The sequence below is a fragment of the Anoplopoma fimbria genome, chromosome 17, assembly GCF_027596085.1.
Source record: "Anoplopoma fimbria isolate UVic2021 breed Golden Eagle Sablefish chromosome 17, Afim_UVic_2022, whole genome shotgun sequence".
NCBI classification, from domain to species: domain Eukaryota; kingdom Metazoa; phylum Chordata; class Actinopteri; order Perciformes; family Anoplopomatidae; genus Anoplopoma; species Anoplopoma fimbria.
Genome location: NC_072465.1, coordinates 25538460 through 25565791, shown reverse-complemented (window position 1 = coordinate 25565791; position 27332 = coordinate 25538460). Strand labels below are relative to the sequence as shown.

At 39.6% G+C, this 27332-nt stretch overlaps 1 protein-coding gene across 1 annotated transcript; it reads right to left on the bottom strand.

The window, feature by feature from the left end:
• Nucleotides 1-357: 357 nt before the first annotated feature.
• On the bottom strand, nucleotides 358-25755 carry nisch (nischarin). The gene is given in 29 exon segments (XM_054617276.1): nucleotides 358-2797; nucleotides 4115-4302; nucleotides 4413-4585; nucleotides 5438-5599; nucleotides 5739-5858; nucleotides 6198-6348; nucleotides 6991-7129; nucleotides 8064-8127; nucleotides 8272-8441; nucleotides 8572-9026; nucleotides 9711-9922; nucleotides 10016-10314; nucleotides 11032-11255; nucleotides 11257-11317; nucleotides 12103-12191; nucleotides 12476-12594; nucleotides 14952-15168; nucleotides 16924-17037; nucleotides 17299-17427; nucleotides 18039-18224; nucleotides 18628-18696; nucleotides 19405-19557; nucleotides 19654-19749; nucleotides 20663-20758; nucleotides 20879-21042; nucleotides 22194-22242; nucleotides 23018-23200; nucleotides 24105-24188; nucleotides 25562-25755. Coding segments are annotated over 29 exon segments (4575 nt in total). The 5' UTR covers nucleotides 25643-25755; the 3' UTR covers nucleotides 358-2469.
• Nucleotides 25756-27332: the final 1577 nt, after the last annotated feature.

Genomic DNA, 27332 nt, shown 5'->3' with positions numbered 1-27332 from the left:
AATAAGGCTGTTCACTGTAATAATAACATTGCTGATCCCTGCAGTACAAACATCTTGAAACTAAATTTGTATTGAAATGGGGAATAAATTCACACCATATGCACATTTTGACACTTGTTGTAAGACATTAAGATTTCGAGACTTTATAATACATCATAACATATATTTGTGGATTCACTGTGTCCAGCATGGCATCAGTTTTAGTTGGTATTTCTGTAGAAACATGGAGTGACTCGTATCCTGTCGGTTCCATGGTGAGACTGGTTTTCTGGTTTAATTGCTGCATCAGCTCAACAGCGTGCAGACTGCGGTTAAACCCTGCTGATTTCTGAAGAATAAAACTGCTCGCTACATGTGGAGTTTTCATTTTCACTTTAATTCAGTGGCATTCCCCATGAACAAGACAAAAACATGAAACGTAAACAATAGTGGTGAGATGTGTGTGGGGGGGTCAAACACTGTCCGGCTTCCCATTTGTCAATAATAATAATAATAATAATGTACGAAAAACACAACATACAATGAAATAAAACACAAAGAAATGTATAAAAAAAAAGAATACTCAATGATGATGCTTAATATGACAAGTAAAAGTTCTTTCTGGAAATTTCATCAGAACTTACGTGTTTAATACAAAATCTGTTTCAGGATGGAAAAACATCCGTCCGTCCCAAAACATACTTATATTAATATAATACTAATAATAAAAAGCTTCATTATACAGTTCAATAATACTGCTTCATTAATTACAATGTGCAAGGAATAAAATGTTCAGAGAGCAGATTGTGCCGAGCAGCGGTGTGTGTGTCGGTGTGTGTGTGTGTGTGTGTGTGTGTGTGTGTGTGTGTGTGTGTGAGATACTTAAAACAACAGTACAACATTTTTGGATATCCTCTTGTCACCTCAAACAGAATCCAACTGTGCAAAACTAAAAAATTACTTTTGGTTTTAAGAGCAACTTAACATAAATAACATGTACATCAGACAGCTTTGGAGTATTTGGAAGGTGGATTTCTTTTTTTTCCTCGTTTGATGACGCTAGGCTAGCAGTTTCCCCCTGCTTATAGTCTTTGTGCTAAGCTAGGCTAACACATCCTGCACTTATATTTCTTTTTTTCTCCTCGTTTGATGACGCTAGGCTAGCAGTTTCCCCCTGCTTGTAGTCTTTGTGCTAAGCTAGGCTAACACATCCTGCACTTATATTTGTGCTGGACACACACACATGTATGAAACTGATATACATCTTCTAATATGATGACAGAGAACAAGAGGATTTACCAGAAATGACTGTTCTTTTAAGTTGATGTTGATTTAAAACTAGTTTAACTCCTGTGGACTGTCTGCAGCGCCCCCTGCTGTGCAACACCAGTCCGTCTGTCTGCTCCTCAGTCAAGTCATCCAACGAAATCTGTAGATCTCCTTCGTGTGAGACACTTTGCAACAAAGTGAAGTTGTGCCAGAAACTCCCATCATTTCGGCTCAGTGTGATGTCACAGGTCTGTTATGGCAGTCTGGTGTCTGTAGAGTCCGAATAACCCTCAGGTTTCTTTTTTTTTTTTTTTATAGCGAACCACATCCCTTTCAATGGAAATACAACTAAAAGGCAAAGTATGCTTCAAACCAAGTGACCTCCGAAACCAACAGTCACGCCCACTTCATGCAGTGATTGGTCTGGTGAGTGGAGGAGGGAGAGTAAGTAGTGGTAGTTTTAAATGATCTCTCAAGCTTTTCTTCACTATTTACTTAATTACTTCAGTCACTTTTCATGTGAACAACAGAGTGCAACTCGATGAAAGTCTTCAAAGAGGGAGTCTCTGAAAGTGCTTTTCGTTACGTCTATTTGATCAATTCATTAAATCAGGACTACAAAGTGTTGAAGGATGCAGCCAGGACAAGTGTTAACATGCAGAAAAGAGGAAAAACGCTTTTTTACTTACTTACTAATTTGATGCATACTGACTCCACATTAGTCTTCTTAAAGTAAAGACCTCATTTAAACAATCTGAAAAGCCAAACTGAGACCGAGTTAAAGCTTAGTCACAAACATATCAGGCTGTGATATGATGTAAATGGCATGTAGAGTGGAGGTGTGTAAGTATTTGAACTCTCCCAAGCACTCTTTCTTCATTCTTCACACAACTATTTCTGTCACTTTTCATGTGCACAAGCAACACAATAAAAGCCTTGTAGGAGAGACTTGAATGAACGTTTGCATTGTTAACATAATTTGAATGAGTCATCACATCTGGCCTGTCTCTATGACAACAGGATGCCCTTCAGTGTGACCTTTTGGAGCAGCTAGAAAATGCTTTGCCTTTAGATGTGGTCACAGTTTGTCTGAACTACTTGGTTTGAAGCATATTGAGGTCTTGAGCAGCCAGCCGAGCCCTGATTCCCTGTATAAATGATCCCCGTCATATGATGACTCCGCCCTCCAACGACCAGCTAGGTCCATCCGTCATCCACCAATCAGCCGGTGAGCTCCACAGGAAGCTCCCGGCTGCACAGCGCCTCCCACTGGCGAGCGAGGAGTGAGATCAGCCTCTCTCTGCTGTCGGCTCCGGGGACAAAGACGCACCACTGGACCTCGCCCTCTGCGCCGCTGCTGGCTCCGCCCCCTCCAGGCAGGGCATCCTCCCCTGCGGCGGCAAAGTGGTCCATGGTGAGGTGGCAGAGCAGGTCTGGGCCGGGCAGGTCGTCGAACACCAGGGTCAGAGCCTGAGGGTAAGTCTGGTACCCCAGCAGGACCCGGTCCAGGTCCCGGATCCTCCGAGCCTCACGCAGCTGGTACCGCTCCCTGCAGGAGGACATGATGAGGAAGAGGAAGAGGAGGAGGGTCATTCATACCATTCTGCTGAAGGAGCGACTCCTTTCACAATGTCACATTGTCGTTTGATACATTGTTTTTATAAAAATATAGATTATGGACACTTAAAAGAGTAAACATTACAAACCATTCTAATCACGATTCAATAGCCTGGCGCTTTTTCATTGTCATGTTTATGTCTATTATTAGGGATGAAGGCGGATTGAGCCACAATTTCCAAATATACATGCATCAGCTGTTTAGCAATCTAGCTAAATCACTTTTGGATGGTTACTCAGTTAAAACACTCTCCTCCTGAACGAAATAGCAAGTCAGTAAACTGCAGCAGCGGAGAAATACCGTCTCTGATTGAGTCTCAGCAACATTTCTCTCAGGTGGATCTCAGAAGTGCTGAATTTAGGATTTCAATTGTTTTGTTTATGGGTGTGATAAAAAAAAAGAGGGCTGTTTTGAATGTGGTTCATATTTTCCTGCTGTAATAAAACCACAATGACAAATATAATACACCCACCTTTATCTGAAAAGTGATTCAAATAAGTCTGGTGGTTTTCTCCTTGGTTGGAAAAACCACTAAGCACATCAGATCTTTGTAGGAAGTAGTAAGAATGGAGGCGAATGGTCACAACAACTGTACATGTCGACTTACTGAACTAAAAATTCTTAAATCAACACCTTATGTATTTTTCATACACAAGAGATACACATCAAGAAAACAAATATGACACAAACGGGACATATTCAGTCACCGGCACTGATTGGTTAGAGATAAACGATCGCCCTTCTGTACATAAAACAGCGAACATGAACACGATGTCAAACTGACTAATGCAATAAAACAGCAATTAAGTCTGATTATTAGAATCATAACACTTTGAGTTTTTCATTTCTTGCTCAGTCACATTCTCCTGTTCCTCCTCCTCACATTGACTGATTCTGTTTTTAGACTTCAGTGAATATTGATTTCCTCTTGTTTTGCCCCATGCTCCCTGACTGAACCGTCTACGCGTCTCACACACACTATTTCAGTCAGTGTCTACTCTTCTTCCTCTTTTCCTGCAGCAGACAAGCACAAACATGAGGGAACAGTGTTTTTGTTTTATTTCCCCCTCCTTAACTCTCCAGTGTTCAGGGGAGACGACACGTTTCACTGACTTAATGTTTTGTTGCCCTGCCTCCCAGACTTAAAGGTTGTCACTGTCAATAACTCTGCTCTTAACTGAGATTGGATAACCTTTTTTTTTTTTAAATATTAAAAATAAAGTAGGGCAGGGCTTCCTGTGTGCTCACCTGGAGGGGGGTTCTTTGGCAAAGTCGGGCAGAGGATAGCTGACGTAGTCCTCGTCCAATAGGAACACGTCGGTGCTGGTCAGGATCAAAGTCCTGGGCTGGAGGACCGGAGACGTACCAGAGCCAGAAACAGAGGAGTGGCCTGAGAGAGTGGAGCCCTGGCTGGGCAGACTGCCAGGGATTTGGACCTGAAGGAGAGAATCATTACTGTTCTATAATTAATGCACAGTAGCCCTAGGATACACTGTTGCTAAAGGGCATTAACGCCTATAAAATCACAAAAGGGAGAAGCTCTTACCTGGAAGACCAGCAGATACAGCAGGACGTTGAAGGAGCGTGAGGACGAGGATGCTGCGCTGGCCGGAGCCTTCCTCTCTGCCACGATGAAGGTCAGGTCTCCCATCTCCTCCTCACTGGGATAAATAAACTTCACCCTGCTGCTGTGGACCAACTCGTAGTTCTGCATCTTACCTGAAGGGGTAGACAAAATAAATCACATCTGTCATTATGTTCAGCCAAACACCAGGTCAAGCTTTGTTAATATTTGCCAGAGGAACCGTGTCACAAAACGTGATTATGCTAAATGTGCTGTGCGTTACAGTATTCCCCGAAACGACAGAGAGAGTGCAAACAAAATGTACTGTGAAGAAGCAAGAAGTCGACAAGTGTTACTGGCAAAACGTCATAAACTGATCTCATCAATGCAAAGGAGGAACTGTAATTAACTGTTTACTCCTATATCATATTCACAGACAGACTTTATTGCCTTTACACAAGCCCTGTAAAAAGAGAAGTCAAGTTTTAAAGGCAAACAAAGGTTGAATATCCTGGAAACAATTAGTTTTCACTTTCAAAATATGTACAATATATATTTAGGTTTTTAAGGTTATGTTGCTCCTCTGTAAAAATCCATATGAACTTGATGTAGGAATGTTGCTTTCTTAAGTTTCCTTAAGAAACACAGCAGTTTATGAGTTTTTTCGCCAGGATGGAGATCTGTGACGACCATGTCAGGTTGTTTGTGATGGTGATTTCAAGCAACTTTAAACTTTTCATTTGATCCACCTCCTTTGAAGTAGACAGGGTTGTGTGGCTCCGCCTCCTTTTATTTAAAATGAACAATCAGCTCCTTGGTTTTAATGACATTGAGCTGCAGGTTGTTCTCTGAGCACCACTCTGCAAGATTATTGATTTACTCTCTCCATGAAGTCTCATCGTTATTTGTGATCCGACCAGCCATCAGGTTGTTCAGGTAGGATTTGATGTCAAAACAGATAATAAATGTCCGTCTCTGTAAATCTCTGAGGCTCCCAGCATGGTTACCTGTGTTTGTGCTGGTGAACTGGGAGTAGAAGTCCTGATCAGACGGCTCTGGAGGAGGAAGCTGCTGCTGCAGACTGAGAGCCGACATGAGCTCCTGAAGGAAGACGCCCGTCCCATAACTGTCCCTGCTGAGACAGCACACGATGTGATCTGCCGAACGACCTGCAAACATAAGGAGAGAGAGAGAGAGAGCGAGAGAGAGAGAGAGAGAGAGGATGCACGGACAGATGGTAAGAGGGTGTAATATCAGCATTAAGCAGCAGTTTGGTATAAATATTTATGAGCCCTGCAATGCACTGACCTACGACTCTGAAGTACTGGTCGAACAGTCCCACGTTGACAGACAGAAGGTCAGACAGTCTGATGGACAGACAGCAGCACAGACAGACGTCCACATCTCCAGAGTCCATTATGTCCAACACTGACAGATGGAGATAAAAAAAAAAAAAGAAAAGATTTAATAAAGACAAAAGTGGACAGGGACACTTTTGCATCTTTGCTGCTGTTCTCTGTACCATGTTAGATGAAACAAAATAATAATATTTGGACAAAAGTTTTCATGTAGCTATGTAAATCAAAGATAGTGGAAGTAATATTACTAAATATTTGCTAATTTGCTTTCATTTCAATAACAGAAATCTGAACATAAATCCAGGTTTAAAATTCTTGCTTCATTTTGTTGATATATTAGAGTGGAAAGTTTTTAAAGAGGGGATTTTGGATATTATTTTAATTGATATTAAATGTCACTTCATTATACCTGAGTTATGACCGAGTGTGGAGGCGGAGTCTTCCAACAGGAAGTAGATTGTATCCGTGGAGAGCAGCAGGCAGCAGGTGAGCTCAGACTCTGGAGACTTGTAGAGAACCACAGACAGCCACAGGACCTGTCTCACCTCCTCCGCCTCAGACTGACACAAAAAAGAACATTTGAATTCAAACAAAGACGGCATAAGATGTGTCTCTTTATGAACATCAACGCTGCATCAACAACTGGGACAGAAAAAAGAACCAACTGGGCTTCATCATAGATGAAAAAGAACTGACCTTAGTCATCTGATTGACAAATTCTATCTCAAGAAATCAATAAAAACGAGCATGATAACATTTCTTGAGATTACTTTTCTGTTTCTTTATGGACACGAAACTCTTCGACTTTTCCTTGACTGACATTTTACATCGTCACCTTGGGCTTTGGGAATTTGTCATCCAACGATTTTTACCATTTCCTGACATTCTAGATAAATTAATCAAAAAATAAGTCTGTATATAAATCAATAATAAATATTTGTCAGTTGTTAACAAACATTTTAAACTGCAACAGTTTACTCTGGAAAACACTCAGCATTGAGGTGATTTTGCTCTTAAAACAGAAATCTGATGGGTCTATGATGAAATACAGCATATGATGATTAACAGTCAAAGAGCTCCATCACTTCCTTCTATCATGTGACACTGGTTTAGGAAGCGTGTGTGTGTGTGTGTGTGTGTGTGTGTGTGTGTGTGTGTGTGTGTGTGTGTGTGTGTGTGTGTGTGTGTCTTGCGTGTCTTACCACTGCTATATATCTGTGGAAGTAGGTCAGTAGCTGCTGTTCTCCGAGCCCAGCCAGGAGCTTCAATCCTGGGGAGAGACCTGGGTTGAGGTGGGGTGACGGCTGGTTCTCCTCCACCTGGAGGCTGGTGGAGTCCCAGCTGAGGAAGAGGAGGAAAGAGAAAAATATCAACAACAGCAATAAGTAACCTGTGGGAAAAGTATATGCAACTCTGTGCTCCCTGATGATGTGAAAAAGATAAAACATAAAGTGGTTCTTGAGGCAAAATTATTAGAAAATGGATCATTTCCTCATATTTCATTAAAATCTGAAAGTCTTAGATGTTGTTTGTAGAGTGACGTCCTCGTTAGAGAGGCCAGTGTGATTCTACTCATTTACTTATTCTTGCAGTGGAAGGCTGAGATGTGAAGGTGTGACACGTCATTAACGCTTTGACCGTTGCCGTGGTAATCAACTTCCAAAACCTTGTTCGAATGTGTTATTTATCGTTTGTTTTTTAATATTTGCAATACCCCAAAAATCCCAAATAGCTCATAAAATAAAGATTAGCAATTCTACATTATTAATTATGCATCAACATCGTTCTGAGACGGCCTACATGTGAGAAAATTCGTTTTTTTGGGTTATCGCTGTAATTAATGTACTGAGAAGGACATTTTACATTGCAAGAAACAAACTATCTATATATAAAATAAATTGTATAACCTCAAAAGTATCTCTGGTGTTTCTTATTACTTATCAGCAAACAGATAATATCAGCTAGTATTATCACAAATGCCAATGATTCGGTCCACTATTTGTGATAGTGCAGTGACATTACAGCTTCATTGACGCCCGTCAGGATTGTCTCTGCATCATGGTTTGTTTTATGTAAATAAATGTCTCGTAAACTCACTGATAAATGAGTGCCCAGATAAGATTGGTACTTTATGTTTACAGAACTGTGTGGCCTTAATCAAAGTATATAATGTGATATTAGAATGCGGCTGTAAGTGCAGGCACAAGAAGAGGAAGGATTACATGAAGATAAAGTAATCTATGATGGAGTACAAAGAAGTGCTTCAGAAGTCTACCTGCTGGTGCTGTGGGATTTCCTCGTAGTGGCACAACAGCACTGGTCTCTGGATCTGTGACGGCCTGAGAACAAACCCACAAGGAGGTGAAACGTCAAACATACTGGGAGAAGAAACAAGTAAGGGTAAAACTAAAAGAAATTGAAATACAGTTGAGATAAAACTCCCGTCTTGGTCGGAGTGATTGAGCAGGGAGTTGGTTTTTCACCTTGCTGTGGACGGGGCCTGCAGGGCTGAGGCAGGGCCACCATCTTCAGACCCTCCAGAGAGGCTCTCCGCTGGCTCAGCACCCCCAGGAAGGAGCTCCTGTTCTGGGCCAGAGGGAAGAGCAGCAGCAGCCTCTGACCGCCCAGCAGCAGCTCCACAGTGCGAGTCCTCCTGCACACAAGACGAGGGTTAAAATACAGATAAGGGAAATACTTAAGATAATCACTATTATCAATCCGTTTTTACAAAAACTACAGACTATAGAGTTAGAACATCCATCGTCCAATCACAGCCTCTCTACCTGTAGCGGTGTTTTGGGTCGGGGCAGGAGGTGCTGCTGCTTCTGTCCCCGACCGGAGAAGCTCTCTCTCTGGGGTGAAGCACCACGGAGCCGAGGGGCACACGGACCAGCCTGCACCAGGAGGAGGAGGAAGAAGAAGAGGAGGAGGAGTGATGAAGGTCAGCACTCCTCATCCTCTCTCTCTCTGCCAGCTCTCTGAAGTCCATCTTCAGCACCCAGAGGTGTCGGTGGGTGAGAACGAGGATGGAGGGGAGGGTGGAGTCGTCTCTCTCGGAGAGGATGTCTGACAGGAGAGGGTGGAGGTCCACGGCAGAGGAGGAGGAGGAGAGGAGGAGAAAGGCAGGATAGCCTCCCTGGGCTCCCTGACTCTCCTCCAGCTCCCAGGAGTTGATGAGTGAGCGGGGGAGGAGCTGAGGAGTGATGGGAGGGTCCGGGTCAGTCTGAGACTTTGCAGCCTGGAAAAACAAGTGAGAAGGTTTTAGTTTTCAAGATGCTGGAACAACAAAATCAAGCCAGATTCATGCTTCACACATGATACCCTACTTAATAATTACATTTCAGTGCTGAACTGTACTGATCTCTTCTGGTAGAAAGCTGTTATATTTAAAAACAGCTAAGATATAGGAAATACCTGCTGATGTCATCAAAACTGAAACATATAATTGAACAGATTTTTACTGTGTTATATTTTATCAATCAGTAAACCTGACAAATTAAAGAAACGTTTTAAATAATATAAATAAAAGTATAAAAAAAAGCAAGTATAGAACATCAAACCACAATGTGCGTCTGTTATTATCTGTATGGAATAAATAAATAAAAACAAATAAAGCTGCATGTTTCTACATAATACAGAAGAAATTAAAGCTCAGTTTGACCCAATTATAGACTGAACTGTGTCAAATGACATGTTTATTATTTGAATCTTATTACATTTATACGTCTCTATTTTAGGTCTTTAATAATGACATGAAATGACTGCCAATTGCATTTCAAAGTACTGAACTGCAGCCAATTTGTTTGAATGCCTAAATACAGGAAATACCTACTAATGTGATAAAAAAAATTAAAAATGTAATAGAAAAAAAGACTGCCCTTTCATTTAGGGAGTCTAAAAGCCTCATGTGTTGCTCTCTGACCTGGATCAGCGCCGTCAGCTCGGTCCTGGTCTGCCGGAGCTGCTCGACCTCAGAGAAGAGGTACCAGCGGGTCAGACCGTTGTGGAGGCCAAAGGCGAGGCAGGAGTCAGGGAGGTCGGCGCTGCAGGAGAGAAGGAGCTGGGAGTACGGCAGCAGGAGGTCCACCTGTAGACTGGACAGCACCTCCTCCACAGGCCGACTCTGCTCCGGGTCTGAGGACAATAGAACACATCGGTCTAAATGTTTTTAAAATTATTTTTGCACAATAAATCCAAACAAACAACTGAAGCTGACTGTGTGTTTACCTGCGTCCTGATTGGTCCCTGTGACATCATCTGACAGGAACAGCAGGCCCAACTGCCGGTCCATCAGCACCAGACACACCTCCTTCTGCTCCACCTCCTCCTTCACCTGGAGACAGTAGCACCACAGAACCCTCCTGAGCTGCACCTCGTCCTCCTCATGTTCTCCACACAGCTCCCCCTGGTGGCCATCAAGCTCATCTGCAGGAGGAACGGCGAGCGACGTGGAGGAAGAGGAGCAGACGGACTCCTCTACAGAGTCATCCAGACCCATCTCGAAGTATCCGTCCCCAGAGCCTGGACTGAATAATGAGCATAAAACAGAGGAGGAATCAAGAATTAGGTTTTATGTGCTTTTTTGATACTTTTTTCACATATTAATATTCTGTAAAGCTACAAACTGGTCATCATCTAAAAAAAAAAGTTGTATATCCCAAAAACTATGTGAAACTTATTGGATCTCAGAATCCTAGGAATCAGTGGGATCCTTGAGAAATCAGTTTTTTAAGGGATCTCTGAAACCAGTCTAATATTTAGGAGATCCTAGACACCAGTGGGAATTTTGAGGGCTCTAATAACCCACCTGGAATCCCAGAAACCAGTGGGGACGTCGAAAAGTCATCAAAAGAAGAGCGACTTTTAAGGGATCTTATCAACCAGTCAGATTAAAAAATAAATAAAAATTTAAATAAAAAACAGCAAGAAATGTCTGGGAAGCCTTGAAACTAGCAAGAACCTCTGGGATCCCAGAAACCAGTGGGATGTTTAGGAAATATCAGACACCTTTGAGGATATTTAGAAACCAGTGGGAACTTCTCAGAAAGCAGTGGGAGCATTAGAACATCCCAGAAAGCATAAGACAATTGCAGAAATGCCAGAAGCCATGGTGAATTTTAGGGGATCTCAAACACAACCAGTACTTCCAGAAACCAGAGACCCGATTAGTCTGGATTTTAGGAGATCTCAGAAAGAATTGGGAATCCCAGAAACCAGTGAGAAAAGGCTGCTGGTTAAATTACCTGGGACTTCCCACCTCGGTGACCTCCACATGGGACTGAACCTCTCTGGATTCAGACCTCGTCTCATCCTCTTTCTCCTCCTCCTCCTCCTCCTTCTCTTCCTCCTCCGTCTCCGTCCTCTGCTCCTTCAGGATGGAGCCGAGACGCTGGGAGAGCTGGGTAATGAAGTCTTTGTTGGAGGAGGAGAGGGAGAGCAGGTGAGAAGGAAGATGAGGAAACAAGGACAGCGCTGCAGGAGAAGCACGAGGTTTCAGGAGGTCTGGAGGAGGGAGAGCAGCAGACACAACTGGAGGAGAGAAAGACAGTGACGGAGATTGTTTTTATACTTTCCATGATGTCATGATCACAGAAGAAACGCCTTTGCAAATATGACATCATCCACTCGCTTCAGTCGTCCTATCAGCTCATAAAAACACCAACTGCACCACATCATTTTCTTTAATGTTTCCTATTTTCTTCTAGGTCTATAAAGTTCAATAAAAGTGTAAGACAAAAACAGACAAAGACAGATTTGGGAGAAGGAGCAGCTGCACCTCTAGTTGGACGCATCTTGAACTACACCTGATCAGTTTATTGCCAAGTACGTTACACATACAAGGAATTTGGCTTTGTGATTGTTGCATCACAATAATCACAGTGCAATAATATAAGACATAATAAAAAAATAGAAATATGAGAGTTTACAATACCATATGGTAAACAGACAAACTAAAATAAACAAACTATTAAAAAATACTACTAAAAAATAGTTTAAAATAAATAAGAGTACGTTAATACATGCGTCTTGTTATACTCAATACTGACACCTCTACTTTGCCTTTACTTTATTTCCCCTGATTGAATATATTCTCAGCATGATGAGACTCCACACTTCCTGTGTTTCACATTAAAAGTCTGGTTTCAACAGCAATCAAAAAGTCTTTAAAGTAGCAATAGACAAGTTATTTTGCTTTAAAGCTGGAGAAAGATGCATATTTGTGGCATCATTGCGCAAAAAGTTGAAAAACAAATAAAAAAATCTATACGAGTTGTTCATTCAAATGATGCTACATTGTTCTATTTGACACTGACCTGATATTATTTGTAGTAGTGGTAGTAGTAACACTTGGAGGAGCTCCACAGAGTTTGTGTTCAGACAGACTGACAGCAGCTTGTTGTACCTAAAGACAAACACATGAAGCAACATTAGATCACAGCTGAGACAAACATTCTTTATGATACATTTCTTTTTTTTTTTTTTTTTTTTTTTAAATTGTATATTCTTTAAAGATAAGCTTGTACCCTCCAAATCTAAATAGTTAGTTTACATAATTACATAAAATCTTTTAAAGATCTCTGAACAGTCAAACTGCCTCTATCTCACTCCCTAACTGATATATCCCATTGGTTGTCATGGTAACAGACCCCCCCCCTTCTCCTCCCTGGTGTTTCAGGTGAGTCTCACCTGGGCGGGTTCAGCAGACAGGAGGTGTGTATTAGTGTTAAAGCTTGCGGGGGGAGGAGCAGCGTCCACAGGAGGGAGAACAGTCGGGGGAACTGCTTCTTCTTCTCTGCTCGTCATGTCTGCAAACAGGAAACCAAATAGATCAGTGACGCTGGGAGGAGAATGTCTGCTGATTGACAGCTTGACGTCTTTAGATATGACTACTTCTGTGCAGAGTACGTTTTAACTTAAATAAGACAAATTGTGGTCAGAATAACGCTGCAATTATATGATGGATGCAGCTTTTTAAATATGAATAACTGATGCTTTTCTCTGTTTGAACATAAGTTAACTAAATATATTTGGGTTTTGGACTGTTGCTCGGCCTCTAAGAATTTGTGATGGGCATTTATTTCACAGTTTTCCACATACAGGCTGTGAAGTCCGGTTCTGAAAAGTGAAACCAATGCAGAAGTGTCTTAAACTTGTATTCTCTCTACTGACCAGCAGGGGGCGACTCCTCTGGTTGTATAGAAGTCTATGAGAAAATGACTCTACTTCTCTCTTGATTTATTCCCTCAGTAAACATTGTAAACATGAGTTTATGGTCTCAATCTCTAGTTTCAAGTCTTCTTCAATACAGCATGATGTTCATTTAGTAAATTATGGTTCAATTAGAGAAAAATAAACGATAAAGCTGGGTATACTTTAAGGCGGGGCTACCTTGTGAATGACAGGTTGCTACCACGGCATTGTCCGGTCTGGGAGTGATCAGAGTTTTCGTCTTACATCTTTAACCCTTTCACGATGTTTTCAGTTCATACAAGTTAATTATAACCTTTTGGATGGCTAGAAATGTCGTGTTGTATTTAGCTGCATCTCTTGTATCACTTATGGTTAAATAAAACAACATGGCAACAGCCCCAAAGCCGAACTAAAGGCTTCACAACAGTCAGTCCACAAACCAACGGGTGACTTCAAGGTGACTACGTTCACCTCTTACATACAGTCTATTGACTTTAATCAAGAGCTGATTTATTTTGCGTTATGAAAATAATGATTTATAGCAACCCTACATAATGCTTAATGATCAAAAATGATGGATGCCCCGAGTTTAAATTGAAGACATATTCATGCATACTCAGTTCTGACAGAAATATATTTTCAAGCCAACTTTAAAATGGATACAAATTTCAAACGTCATAAAAACAAACAAATAAACGAACAGCCAAAACATAAATGAGACATAACAGTCAAACACTGCTTCACTGGACGAGCATTAAACACTCAGACATTCACACAGTGAGCAGCCTGCACTTAGCCAGAACAGATATTAGTGTCACAGAAGGAGGTTAGTGAGAATAAGCAGGGAGTCACACGACCTCCAAACAAACATTAGTGAATATTAGTCTTATATTAGTGTTTCTCTTGTTGTTTATACATCCATCCCTCAGTTTGTGTATCAAGTCTAACTGCTCAGAAATAAACAGTCAGTGCCCTCTGGTGGACAAAATACACTGGGAAATGTTTTTAAATAACTTCAAACACATCTTTGATATTTTTTTATGGGGTTATTTAGACATTTTTGTGGTCATTTTACTGTTGCCATCTGTGCGTTTCAATATCTGTACTATCAGACTATTTAGTATGCCAGTAGAGATTTAGTGTGTCCCAAAACATAGTATGTCAAATGCAGTATTCCAAAAAATACCAGGATGTTCTATAACATCCGGTGGCATTTTGCAGAATCCAAGCCAGCTTGTTTTCTGGCTTTTCTGACCCACAATCCTTTTCCGCAGCAGATGTATGAGCAAGTGGGTCAAAGTTCAAGGAAGTAGAACGTCCCAATTGAATGCTAAATGCATGCAATAGTACGTTCTTTTGATACACAGGGCAGCTGCAGTGTGTACTAAAAGTAAAAGTATGTGATTTGGAACGCAGCCTGTGTTTTTTTTTTACTGGCACATGAAAACCAGGAAGTTTATTTGGCTAAATATAATTACAGCTACGTTTTATGTAAGAATTAATACTGCAGACTGTTTGATGGATAAATATCAACTTAGTACACAATTATAAGGCAAGAGGAAGCAACAAGCCACTCATCACAATTTTAAAAGCTATAAACAGTAAAAAAAAAAAAAAAAAAAAAAAAAAAGAAAGCTGTTTTCTTCTCAGACAGAGCAGAAAGTGAAGTGACTAACAGGAAACATAAAGCTGAGGAGATCTGGTTTAAAACAAGACGTTCTCTACGTGGAGTGCCAGCAGCGGGTTAGCTTCATCAGCTAAAGAGACATTTTATTGGTTAAACAACAGGCAGATTAATTGATAAAGATAATAATCACTAGTTGCAGCCCCAGCGAGTGCAGTCAGCGGAATCAGTTGATTTAATTTCCAGACAAAGAGCAGAGAAACAAACTCGTCTGTTCGATGCCTGACAGCAGAAATAAAAAAACACCCCCTCCCTCAGCTCTGCACAGCCTGATACATACATGATTACCTTGGCTGGGGCAGGCAGCCTGCTGGGCCGGGCAGGAAGAGGTGGAGGTGGAAGAGGTGGAGGTGGAGGTGGAAGAAGAGGAGGAGGAGGAGGAGGAGGAGGAAGAAGAGGTGACAGCAGGAGGAGCAACAGCAGAGGAGCAGCAGGAGGAAGGAGAGGGGGGAGAGGAGAGGTGAGGAGGTGCAGCAGCGGCAGACAGCTTGGTCTCCTCACTGATCTGACGAGAGGACAGAGAGGGAAGCCTTCAGAGAGCAGCGGTCCATCGGATCACATCCTACAAACCTGAAGCTCCATCAGCAGCAGAGAAACATCTAATGACGGCTTTCTGATTTAGAGCCATTCTACTGAGACTGTATCCAGTAGTACTACTCCAGCACTGCTCTAGTTGTATAATTACGGTACATGTTTGAGGTTGTGTAAAAAACACAAAAAACAAGAGCTAAAACTGTGTTCTGTAAGTACAAACATAGCCTTCAGACTTGTTGTGTCTGGTGGTTTTGTAGTTGTGGTTTTCTTACTGTGCAAATGTGCAGAATTCTGTGAACAAGCTGCAATCAATATTTTGCCTTTGTGAACCCTCTGAGAATATTTGTGGACCACAGTTACCTTCTGCAGGAAGACCTTATAAAGGTTTATGTTCAGGAGATATTAATAGATTGTGTGGGCGTCCAACCTTTTAGTTTTAAACATTCTGCTTTAAAGATGAAGCTTGAATACTTAAATGCAGGGTATTTACTATGCATGGCAGTCAGACTGTATGTCCAAAAACACACTCGGTAATGATCCTTTGCTAAGCCTTTTTTTTGTTACAAAAAGAAAGAATACTCAGAAATCTAAATATGGCAAAGTTTAACTAACAAATGCATTTTATGATTAACAAATGGAGAAATGAAAAATAATTTTGATCTTTCTATATAGTCCAGTTCCAGAGCTCTGAATCCACGTCTCTGATATGTTCAAACACGTTGGGTGTTCTATTTATTGACCCCCTTATTGGACAAACAACCCAGCCAATCAGAGCTTCGCAGGCGGGACTGTCATCTTCCTAAACAGGTTATCACTATTTGAACTTAAAATGGTCCTTATTTCTGAAGGCTGGACACCCAGACAGGAAGTCATCGTGGACACATTTACAAATACCAACAAACTGATTCTTCTGCAGGAGGAAACAGCCACAAATATTTTCTGATGTTCACAACAATTTGTGAAAAAAACTTTTGTCACACCAAAAAATAAAAAGATCGAAGAAATATGTTCTGCATATTTACAACTGAAGACTCCAGCACTAATAAAAGGCATGTTTAAATACACAGAGATATTTCACAAACTTTACTGATTCATTTATTTTGGGACAACCTCAAATGACTAATCATGATTCTCTGATTTATTGTCTTTAATTTTATTACATCTTAACTCTGCTGCTGATGTGCAAAATCTCAATCAATCTTAAAAGGTAAATCTGTGTAATTGTTGATGTCCAGCTGTCGTTACTGAGCTGCATGTTGTGACTCCAACAAATGAGGTAACTGTAGCTGCTGACAGAGTTCAACCTTCAGGCTTCAGAGATCTGTTAGTAATTAACTTCATTATTAGTCACTCTAATAATGACCTCTGATTGATCTATTATCAGGTTAGAATTATAAAACATCTACAGAAGGTTTCAGGGTTAATTCATTGGGAAGATATGATAAAAAATTATGACTAAGAAAGACAAAACACTCAAAGATGTTTATCAAAGGTAATTTCCTTTGATACTTATAATGTTTAAAAAATATATTAAAATCCTCTTATGTGAAAAAAGTGTTCTCACAATCTTTAAAGACATTCTTAATAACCTATTTACACTCGATATATAAATGAAATATTAATCATTTAAATTTTTAACATTTCTTAACCATTTAATATTCTTTATGGTGTATACCGTATGTCACTATAACTGACATAAAAGTATCCAGAAGCTGGAGGATCTTACCTTCTTGTCGCCGCTGCTCATTCTGTCTTTGACTTCTTTGGCTTTCTGAATGGCTTTCAACACTTCCACTGTGTCCAGCTCCTTCTCTGTCGTCACCGTACCGTCCAGACAAACCTGAAGACGCAGAGACAAGGATAAAAAAAACACGTCAACACTTACACACGATTGGTAGAATCAATAGTATTAATAGCAATAACTGAAGTAGCATAAACCGTGGTTGGTTGTTTACCTGTGATGTAGTAAAAGAACAGCCGTACAAGCAACAATAACAGTAAAGCAAGAAAAACCTTTTGGTGCTGTTGGCAGCTGTAGAAGTAAAATAAGTAGTAATAGTACTAGTACAGTAGTAATATTAACGGTGTGATGGTGGTGTACCTCTGCTGCACGGTCTCCAAACTGGGTCAGGACTTTGGTTCTGTAGTCTGGGATGATGCACATGGGGTTACTGGACAGGTTGAGTTTCTCTAAACACGGCAGAGATCCGATGTTCCTGATCTCCTCCAACTGGAAACAAACACACATGAAGTCAAAAAACAAAAACAAAGTCTGACAAATCCCTCGTTAAATTCTGTATTTTTTATTTATATTTATATTTTTTTAGCTTGTTTTTCCTGAATGTGTTATGAAGACTCAATGGGGCCGAGGACCTTTGATGCAATTAATGTGGATGATCAATTACACCTACAGGATGGTAATTTTAAAGTTCCTACAAGGAACTTTTTATTTATTCTGTATATTTTGGCGCCCCCTGAGGACAAAAGTGGAAGTGTTTCAGAGCACCGGAGTCCCTTTAGAAAACCTTTCATTTTACTGCAGCAGGCTCTGACAGTCTGATCTGCTCTGTCCTGGTTCTGGTTCTTCCGTTCTTCTGTCGCACCGATGACAAGTATTAAGAATAACGAACCAACCATCTTGCTGATTGTCTCGTAAACTTCGTAAAGGTCATATTAAGGCACCAATTTTTTAAATTGAAACTGTTTCATAACATGTCAAAAGTTCCTCACAGTGACTTTAAGTGTCTATTTATCTCCTCCTTTTGGTATAAGCATATTTAATGTTTCCTTTCTTTTAATGTAAAAACCACTGGACCATCAGTACATCCACAGTGTGATTACTTGGGCCAGCTGGTTGTGGCTGAGGTCCAGGTTGACCAGCGAGTAGAGCTTGGTGAGGCCGGTCAGTTGGTCCAGCTGGTTTCCGGCCAGGCTCAGAGTCTTGATGTTGCCCAGACGGGTGTGAGCGGCTTCCAGGACCAGCAGGTTGTTGTAGGACAGATCCACGTGGACCAGATTGTACAGGTGCTGCAAACACAGAACAGATACTTCAGTGCTTCTGCTGATGAGAAACAACACATCTGTAGAGGTGTCAAACTGCAGCTGTTAGGACAAACTTCCTGTAGCAGCAGCTAAGTGTTAGTTTGTCCCAATCGACAGAAAATACTTTGGAAATTAGTTTCAGAATCAATTAAATGTTTGTCATTTATCAAGCACAAAAGTCAAAGCAACTACCTTGTGAGTTATTACTTCTTCTCTCTTAGTTCTCTATTAGTAAACTAAATGGGTTTGGTAATTTTGGTCGGACAAAACAGAACATAAGAAGACATCATCTTGGGCTCTTTGACTGTTTTCTTTAGCTGCAACTCTAGAAATGACACCGACACTGTTGTGAAGTAACAACAGAGCTGATGTAATCTTCGTCACATACCTGGAGGTTTTCCACTGTAGACAGCTGGTTGTGGCTCAGATCAAGAAACTCCACCTTAGGAATCAGTTTCTGCAACAGAGGAAAAACTGATTTATGGAACCTAAACTTTTCATTTATTCATATACTCTGACTTTTTCAACCCCGTTTGTAGACAGAGGGGTTGATATCAAGGAGCTTGTGATACAACAGCTAGCTAAACCAGCATGTGTTTGTATTAAGTATTCTTAATCAAACAACATACCATTTCATTTGAAAAATCATGAAGCAAATATTGTAAAATGATCTGGACATTAAACAAAAAGTTAATCAGCTGACACTATGACTTTGTATGTTACAGCAGATAATTACTGTTATGGTGTTTTAACCTTGTAATAATTGTCAGTTTAACAAATATGTTGGACTTCATAATTATTTCAATACATTTTTAAACAGCTTTTCTAGGCCTGGAAAACTCATTTTCCAGGATTTTCATGAGAACTCAGAAGTAATTCACAGAAGTGATGGAAATCATTTCAAAGAATCATCAACAACAAAAGGTGAATTTATCCTCCCTTCGCCTCATCCTTTGGTTGAAACAGGATTTATTTATCTTGGTATGTTGTTGCATAAAGAAATTGAAGTAAAAAAAAAAAATCAATAATATGGCTATGAGATGTTTTATGAAATGGACTAGAGTCCGTCAGTGTTTCTTCCACTGACTTCAGTGTGGAAAAAAAACATGCACTGACTTTTAAACACAGTTATCGACTGTCTTTAACTTTGCAGCGTGTGTCTCACCACTGAGCTGTCGATGATGCCGATGCCGTTGTGGCTCATGTCCAGCGTGGTCAGGTTTCTCCACACGGGGATGACGGCGGTGACGGGACAGCCAGACTCCGCCCCCTCAGCCTCCCACTGTGAGAACTCGCTCGCCTCCGGGACCAGGATCGACTGGAAGAGGCCAGAAATAACACGCATCAGTATGTGACGTACAAGACACTCCGTAAACGCTACAGAGGAGTATTTATTGGTATTATGTTAGTTTACCGTCATAGTTTCCGTGGAGTGGTGGATACTCAGAGTTGCCAGACTCGACCTCAGAGACGACAGACCTTGAATCTGCTGAGAGCTGCACTCACTGATCTGGAGACAGAGAGAGAGACAGAAGTTATCATCCATTAGCAGGTTTAAGGAGAATTTTTGAGTAAAAAAATAACCTTTATCAGTATCTGTTTTAGGAATATACTCAAGGAAACACGACATGATTACATAGTAAACTGAGCACCGATTTCTCAGATACATCCTGCTGATCACCTCAACTAGCATTTGTTTGATCATAATAAAGTCATGTTGTCTCCTCTTTTAGTATTTTTACTTTTGCTGTTAGAGACGGCACTTTCATGCAACACAGCAACAGCAGTTGACCTTGAGGTCGGTTGCCTGCTAGCTCCTGCAAATTATGTTTACACCTCTACCCATGCTATTTCCTGTCCCTCCCCCCTGTCCTCCTGCTTTTGGCCACATCAGTAATGGGAAACAGCTGCAAACCTGGTTAAGTGAACGCTGCTCAAGAGCATGCTAACACCACCATTTATGAAAGTGAAATATAAAAAAAAATCTATTCATTTCAGAAGAATCGCAGGAAACCGCTGATGTATTTGTCGGGACAAAAAAGTTCCACAGTGAGTCATCACAAGTTAGGCGTGGGTGAACTTTCAAAGGCTAATTTGCAAGGCAGACCAACTACAAACCTTCTTGTTAGTGCAGAACGTTGAGGGCCTGACAGTCAAAAAATGAATAAACTAACATATTAGCTATCTTTCACAGTCTAATCTTATACAACCCTGCTTTGTCTAATGAGATGTGCTACTAACTGGTGTGACCAGGCACTAACTGGCACCATTCTCTGGTGTAAATGGGTCAAATGTGGGTTTACTTGGTGTTCTTTATCCCTTTAACAAGCATGAGGTGTGTGTGTGATATGAATGAGGCAGGAATTTCTACAAGACAAGATTATTTCCAGGAGAGACAGACAGAGACACAGACAGACAGTTACCTCTATCTGCAGCAGTGATTTGAAGACTGACAGGTCGAAGGGGAGGTTGCTCTCCTGGATGTTACTGGTTCCTACTGGGCCACTGGTCCCAGACACCTGAACAACACAGACAAAAACCAGTGAGAACATTCACCACGTCTGCTCCTGAACGGTGAAGTCAGGACACAACACTAAACTATACGATGGGGATTTTAGATCAAAACAGAGGTGCGGGACCTTGAGGTATCGCAGCCTGCAGGTGAAGTCCAGGATGTGTCCCAGGTCGGTTTTGGCGTCTCCGTTACAGCAGGTTGGTTTGGCCAGACGGAGCTGCTGGGAGACGGAGAAGAGCTGCAGCGGACGGAGAGAAAACACCTCGCCAGCCTGCAGCAGCTGCTCACCTACAGAGTAACAAACAAACATACTTAGATCGGTTTCATGCTGCTCACTGCACAGGATTTCATCTGAACAAGTTACAGCTTCACAATACAACATCTACAAAACCAGATGTTGACAACACCTGCAACAATCAGCAATATTGCTTTTTATATAGTAGTCAAATCATATGTGGTTGTATTAACAAGAACTGTGACGACCAAGGACAGATGAAACTTTAAGAAATATTTTAAGGAAACTGGATTGATGCAGCTGCAGCACATTATACCCTGTTAAAAACAGAATTGGAACAGTTTTAAGTTATAAGGAACCAAAAAACTGAAAGGAAACAGCGCAGAGTGTAATGTGGAGAAACAGACTGCTGTCACAGGATGTCGTTATGCAATCAAAGTAACGACAATGGATTGCACAGAACTTGCAACTGCTATCTGCCACATCTCAAGGTGTGAAAGATATTGCACTAAACATATTACCGCTCAAACACAGCTGCAAAATTACAGATGAGTGCAATTTTCCCTTTTTGCAACTGGAGCGTGAAGAAATTATAAGTTTATTTTCTTTATATAATAAATATATTTTTCTTTTTTTTTCAAATTCTTTTCAAAAATGACACGTAAATTTTTAATCACACTACTGTCACTGCATCTTTTCACTGCATCTAAAAATAAATGATTTTGAGGGGAGCATAAGGATGGCTCCGCCTGGCTACAATGCATATTATCTCTTTACCTCATCACGTGCACAGAGTCGCTATTTAGTTGGCAGTGAACTAATCGATTTATTTCACCCTTTACGAGTGTTTTAAAAAATAAAAAAAATGTGGTGTTATTTGTGCAGGTTAAGCGTCTGCAAAAGATGCGAAATCCTCCTGTGAATTCAACCCTCAGTTCTAATAAGGACACTGACATTTGACTAAATCTGCGACATTTACATCCTTGTGATTAAATTAATGTTTGTTGTCCCTGATTAATAAAGTACAGAGCATTCTGGCTCACTTCACTTTATCTCTTGAAATGACAAGTATACTGTAGCAATAGCTACAGGAAGAAAGCCTCTGCAGCTACACAAAGTGGAAACACACCACTCCACTAAATGAGTTAACGGTTAAACATATTGGATAAGAGGAAAGAGGTCAGAGGACAAAGAGGAAGCTAACCTTTATTAAACAAATCCTCAGCCAGAGCTGCTGTGATGCCGTTGATCTCCTGAAAGAAACAAAGACTTTGTTAAAACTGGACTCATTTCATTATAACAATCAGTTAAGCTTGAAAAGTCAGTAAAATAATGTTATTTATTCACTGCACAGCAGACAGATGGACATGGTTTCAACTCTCAAAATATCTATTCAAGATTAACTAATCAAACCTCTAACTGGAGTGGTTGATAATTTAATTTAAACTGGATAACATCATGTTAGCCTGGATTAGTTTAACAGTATTTACAACAGGACCCAGAGCACTTTTCTGCCTTTCATCAACTTTTGACATGACCACCATGTTGAGAACCCGAACAAGAGGCAACTTGTTTTATAAAACTCCTCCAGCTTTATGGAAGAACAAGAATAAATCACAAGAAATTTACCAGAAATGTATTATTGTACTCAATAGTACGTAGTCCCCCCTGTAAAAGGCCAGCATCATAAAGAAATGGTTTTACCAGTCTGGTTACTGGTCTGCAGAGCCCTGATATCAACCCTATCTGACACCTTTGAGATGAACAGGAACGCCGACACGTGAGACCTGATCACCCAACATCAGTGTTGGACCTCACTAATGGTCTTGTGGCTGACTGCAAACATTTTCTGCAGCCATGTTCAAGATCTGGTGGAATACCAGAGGATTGTTTATAGCACCAGATTAGTGCCAATGGTTTTGGAATCACACGTCCAACTGTAACGTCAGGTTTAGTACTAGAAGGCTGAAGCACCTGAACACTTTACTGCACAGGTGCAAAGGTTTTAGGAGCCTCAGGTGAACTCACATAGAGGTGAAAGTGCAGGAAGCAGGAGAGCGGAGTGGGCGTGGCCTGTGGGAACTGCTGCAGGAGCGTCTGCAGGTAGAGTTCCAGCTCCTTCTGCCGCCGCTCCACCAGACTCTTTGAGTTCTTCCCCAACATCTTCTTTGGAGGAAGCAGCCCTCGGTCCACCTTCTTCTCTGCCGTCAGCTGCAGGGAAACACACATCAGGATTAAACTTGAAGTTATTAAGCAAAAATGCCAAACATTGTCTGGGTGCAGCTTCTCCAATGTGAATATTAGATGCTTCTTTGTGTTTCATATCATTGTAAACGGATTCTCTTTGAGATTAGGACTGTTGGTCAGACAAACAAAACATTTGAAACAGACTATGGGACAATGTGATTGATACTTCTACCACTATATGAACCATTTATCAATTAACCAAAAAATATAGTGATGTTTTCTCCACAGTCTGAAGCTCCTGCTTTATTCTATTGCAGGTTTGAATTCAGAGTCTCCTCAGAAACGTCTTTATGTTTTAGCACATTCAATTATTTCAGATATTCAGATAGTAGATTTGCTAATCACTCAGAGTCAATGTTTAGTCAACATTTTTGGTCAAGAACAGATGTGGTGCATTGCTGACGTACTGTATTATGGTTATAAACATGTGGGGATGCACAATATTTCAATGGTCAGTATATTATCCCCTGATAAATAAGACATTTTAATTATAAATCATTGTTCTGATAATGGAATATCAGGCGATGATTGCATACAATAATATGGAGCCTTTTCACACAAGAGCTGTTGCATGTGGTTCCTCTGTGTCGGTCAATGAACACCACGAGTATAATGAGAATAAGGACTTTGTATAATGACACACAGGTGAGTTAATTACTTTATATGAATTGCTTTGCACAATAATAAGGATGTCAGTAAAGACTGAATGTATTATGGTAACTACCATGGAAAAAAAAAAATTGCACTTGCAATACCGGGAAGATCTCTGTTAATTATTCATAAGTATGGGTAATAATAATTAAATATGGTTGCTTGTGGAATAATGAAGTTGACTAGTGAGCCGTCATGCTTTGCAAAAGTCCCTCACCTTCTCGTGGAGATCGTGGAAGTCACTGTAGCGGTGCTTCACAGTCCATCTGTGCTCTCCATCCGAAACCTCGATGATATAGACCTGAAACAGCACAGCAGGAATCTCACTGTTTACAATCTGCACGTATGCTCCAGTAACCACGTGAAGAAAGATTAAATACCATCTCCTCTAGTCAACCGACTATTATCAGATGAAGTTCCAGACATAAGGCATGTGATAACACTTGAAAAATCACTATGACAGCTCCAGACCATAATCTAATGTCCAAGTTCAATAGTGAACCTTCAAGTTCACCTTATAATGTAAGTTTTAAGGTTATTTATTGCCAAATGCACAACAATACAAAGAAATAATCCTTTATGTGCAAAATGTATACAGTACCAGTCAAAAAGTTTGGACACACCTTCTCATTCAACTACTCTGAAGAATCTAAAATATAAAACATATTCTGGTTTGTTGAGCATTTGTTTGTTTACCACATAATTCCATATGTGTTCATCATAGTTTGGATGTCTTCAATATTAATCTACAATGTAGAAAGAAATAAAAATAAAGAAAAACCATTGAATGAGAAGGTGTGTCCAAACTTTTGACTGGTATTGTGTGTGTGTGTGTGTGTGTGTATATATATATATATATATATATATATATATATATATATATATATATATATATAATAAAAATAAATAGAAAAAAATATATATATATTTATGTATATATATATATATATATATATAAATATAAATATATAAATAAATAGAAAAAATATATATATATTTATGTATATATATATAATATATATAAATATAAATATATATATATATATATATATATATATACAGCACCAGTCAAAAGTTTGGACACACCTTCTTATTCAATGGTTTGTCTTTAATGGTTTGTCTTTATTTTATTTTTATTTATATATATAAATATATATATATAAATAAATATATATATTTTTTTATTTATTTATATATATATATACACAGTACCAGTCAAAAGTTTGGACACACCTTCTCATTCAACTACTTTGAAGAATCTAAAATATAAAACATATTCTGGTTTGTTTATCACATAATTAATTAAAAAAATAAAAATAAAAATAAAGAAAAACCATTGAATGAGAAGGTGTCCAAACTATATTTGGAACATTTACCATTGAACCTGCATTTTGCATTATGAATATCTTACATTATTAGATATAATTAAAAACATATTCTAATGGGAATAAAAGGACACAATGTTCATTCTTTCCCCAGCCAGGTCTGGGCCTCATCAATCACAAACCTGCCCTTTAGTGACCCCCACACAGTCATAACATATCACCCCTGACCCTGGAAGCCAAGCAGGCACCTCATTAGCATAGCCACCTAGCACAGGTCTGGAGCTAATGGTGGCTACATGCTAGCTGAGCTACACAGGCGCTGGACCCTAAGGACCCGGATGTAGCTTACAGTGTAGTTTTCCACCAGCTCCGAGCCGACGACACACACTTTCCTCTGCGAAACCTCTTCTGCAAACGTGTCGGGCTCCATCTTGAGATCGAGAATGAAGTATTTGTATCTGTCATTAAGCAGTAAAACTCTCAATTAAAACAGCTTTGCAGGATTCCCAGCGTCTCTTCCCAGCGAGCCGCCTCCGGACGCCATGTTTGTTGTGGCTGCCTCATTCAAAACCCTCAAACTTTATGTGTAGCTTTGCTTTGACAGTGACAGAAACTCATCTTCATTCTGTGGAGTTTTTAGTTATTGTGGATTTTTATTTTTCTTACTTACTTATTTAAAATACTTGTTTTTTCTACTATGTTCCTTGTTTCACTGGTTTTACAATATAATAGTTATAATACAGTACCAGTCAAAATTTGGACACACCTTTCATTCAAACTGGTACTGTACTATTGATATATATATATATATATATTGATATATATATATATATATATATATATATATATATATATACAGTACCAGTCAAAAGTTTGGACACACCTTCTCATTCAATGGTTTTTTATTTATTTTTATATATATATTTTTTAAATTGTAGATTAATATTGAAGACATCCAAACTATGAAGGAACACATATGGAATTATGTGGTAAATAAACAAATGCTCAACGAAACAAATACTTTTGATACTGGTACTGTATCAAAGGTTTGGACATATTCTCATTCAATGGTTTTATTTATTTTTATATATATATATAAAATATAAATATATATATGTTTAATATATATTTATTTATATATATAAAGAATATATATATATTTTTTATTTATATATAATATATAAATATTGATATACTATATATATATATATATATATATATATATATATATATATATTGATATATATATATATATAAATAAATATATATATCTTTTTTATTTATATATATACAGTACCAGTCAAAAGTTTGGACACACCTTCTCATTCAATGGTTTTACTTTATTTTTATTTTTTACTACATTGTAGATTAATATTGAAGACATCCAAACTATGAAGGAACACATATGGAATTATGTGGTAAACAAACAAATGCTCAACAAACCAGAATATGTTTTATATTTTAGATTCTTCAGAGTAGTTGAATGAGAAGGTGTGTCCAAACCTTTGACTGGTACTGTATATACGGTGATGACTTATTTTGTAAAAGAAATGACTAAATAGTCATTGTGTGTGTTTCCAGTGAGGCGAGCAGTAGCTTATTGTTGCTTGATTTGATCGTCCTCAAGTGTTTGTTCTGCAGATGAGTCAGGACTGCATTGCAAGAATCAATCAAATCAAAATCCATTCTCCCTACAAATACAATCATCTTTCTAAACTCTCACTGTCGTCGACTGTTTAGGATTACACACACCAGAGAAACCAGGACAAACACTGGTGGTAAAGATCTAAGTATAGCAAATGAGTCTCTTCTAATCCATCCCAACAATTTTGCTGGATGGATTACAGTCAAAACTGAGCACCCCCACTCCTTCTGCTTCAAAGTGCTCTGTGTAATACACATCACAGCCACGTGGCGTCACTGGTGCAGCTGCATACATATAGCTATGTTATGTCATCCATGCATTGTTGAATCCAGATGACCTATTTATGTTTGAACTGAAAATAACTGTAATAGCAGGGATGGTTGTTCTAATAGTAGCTGCAGGAAGCAGCATTAATTGTGATGCTCTCACTGAGGATTATGTGATTTAAGCGACAATGCAGATAAAGTGTGATTTT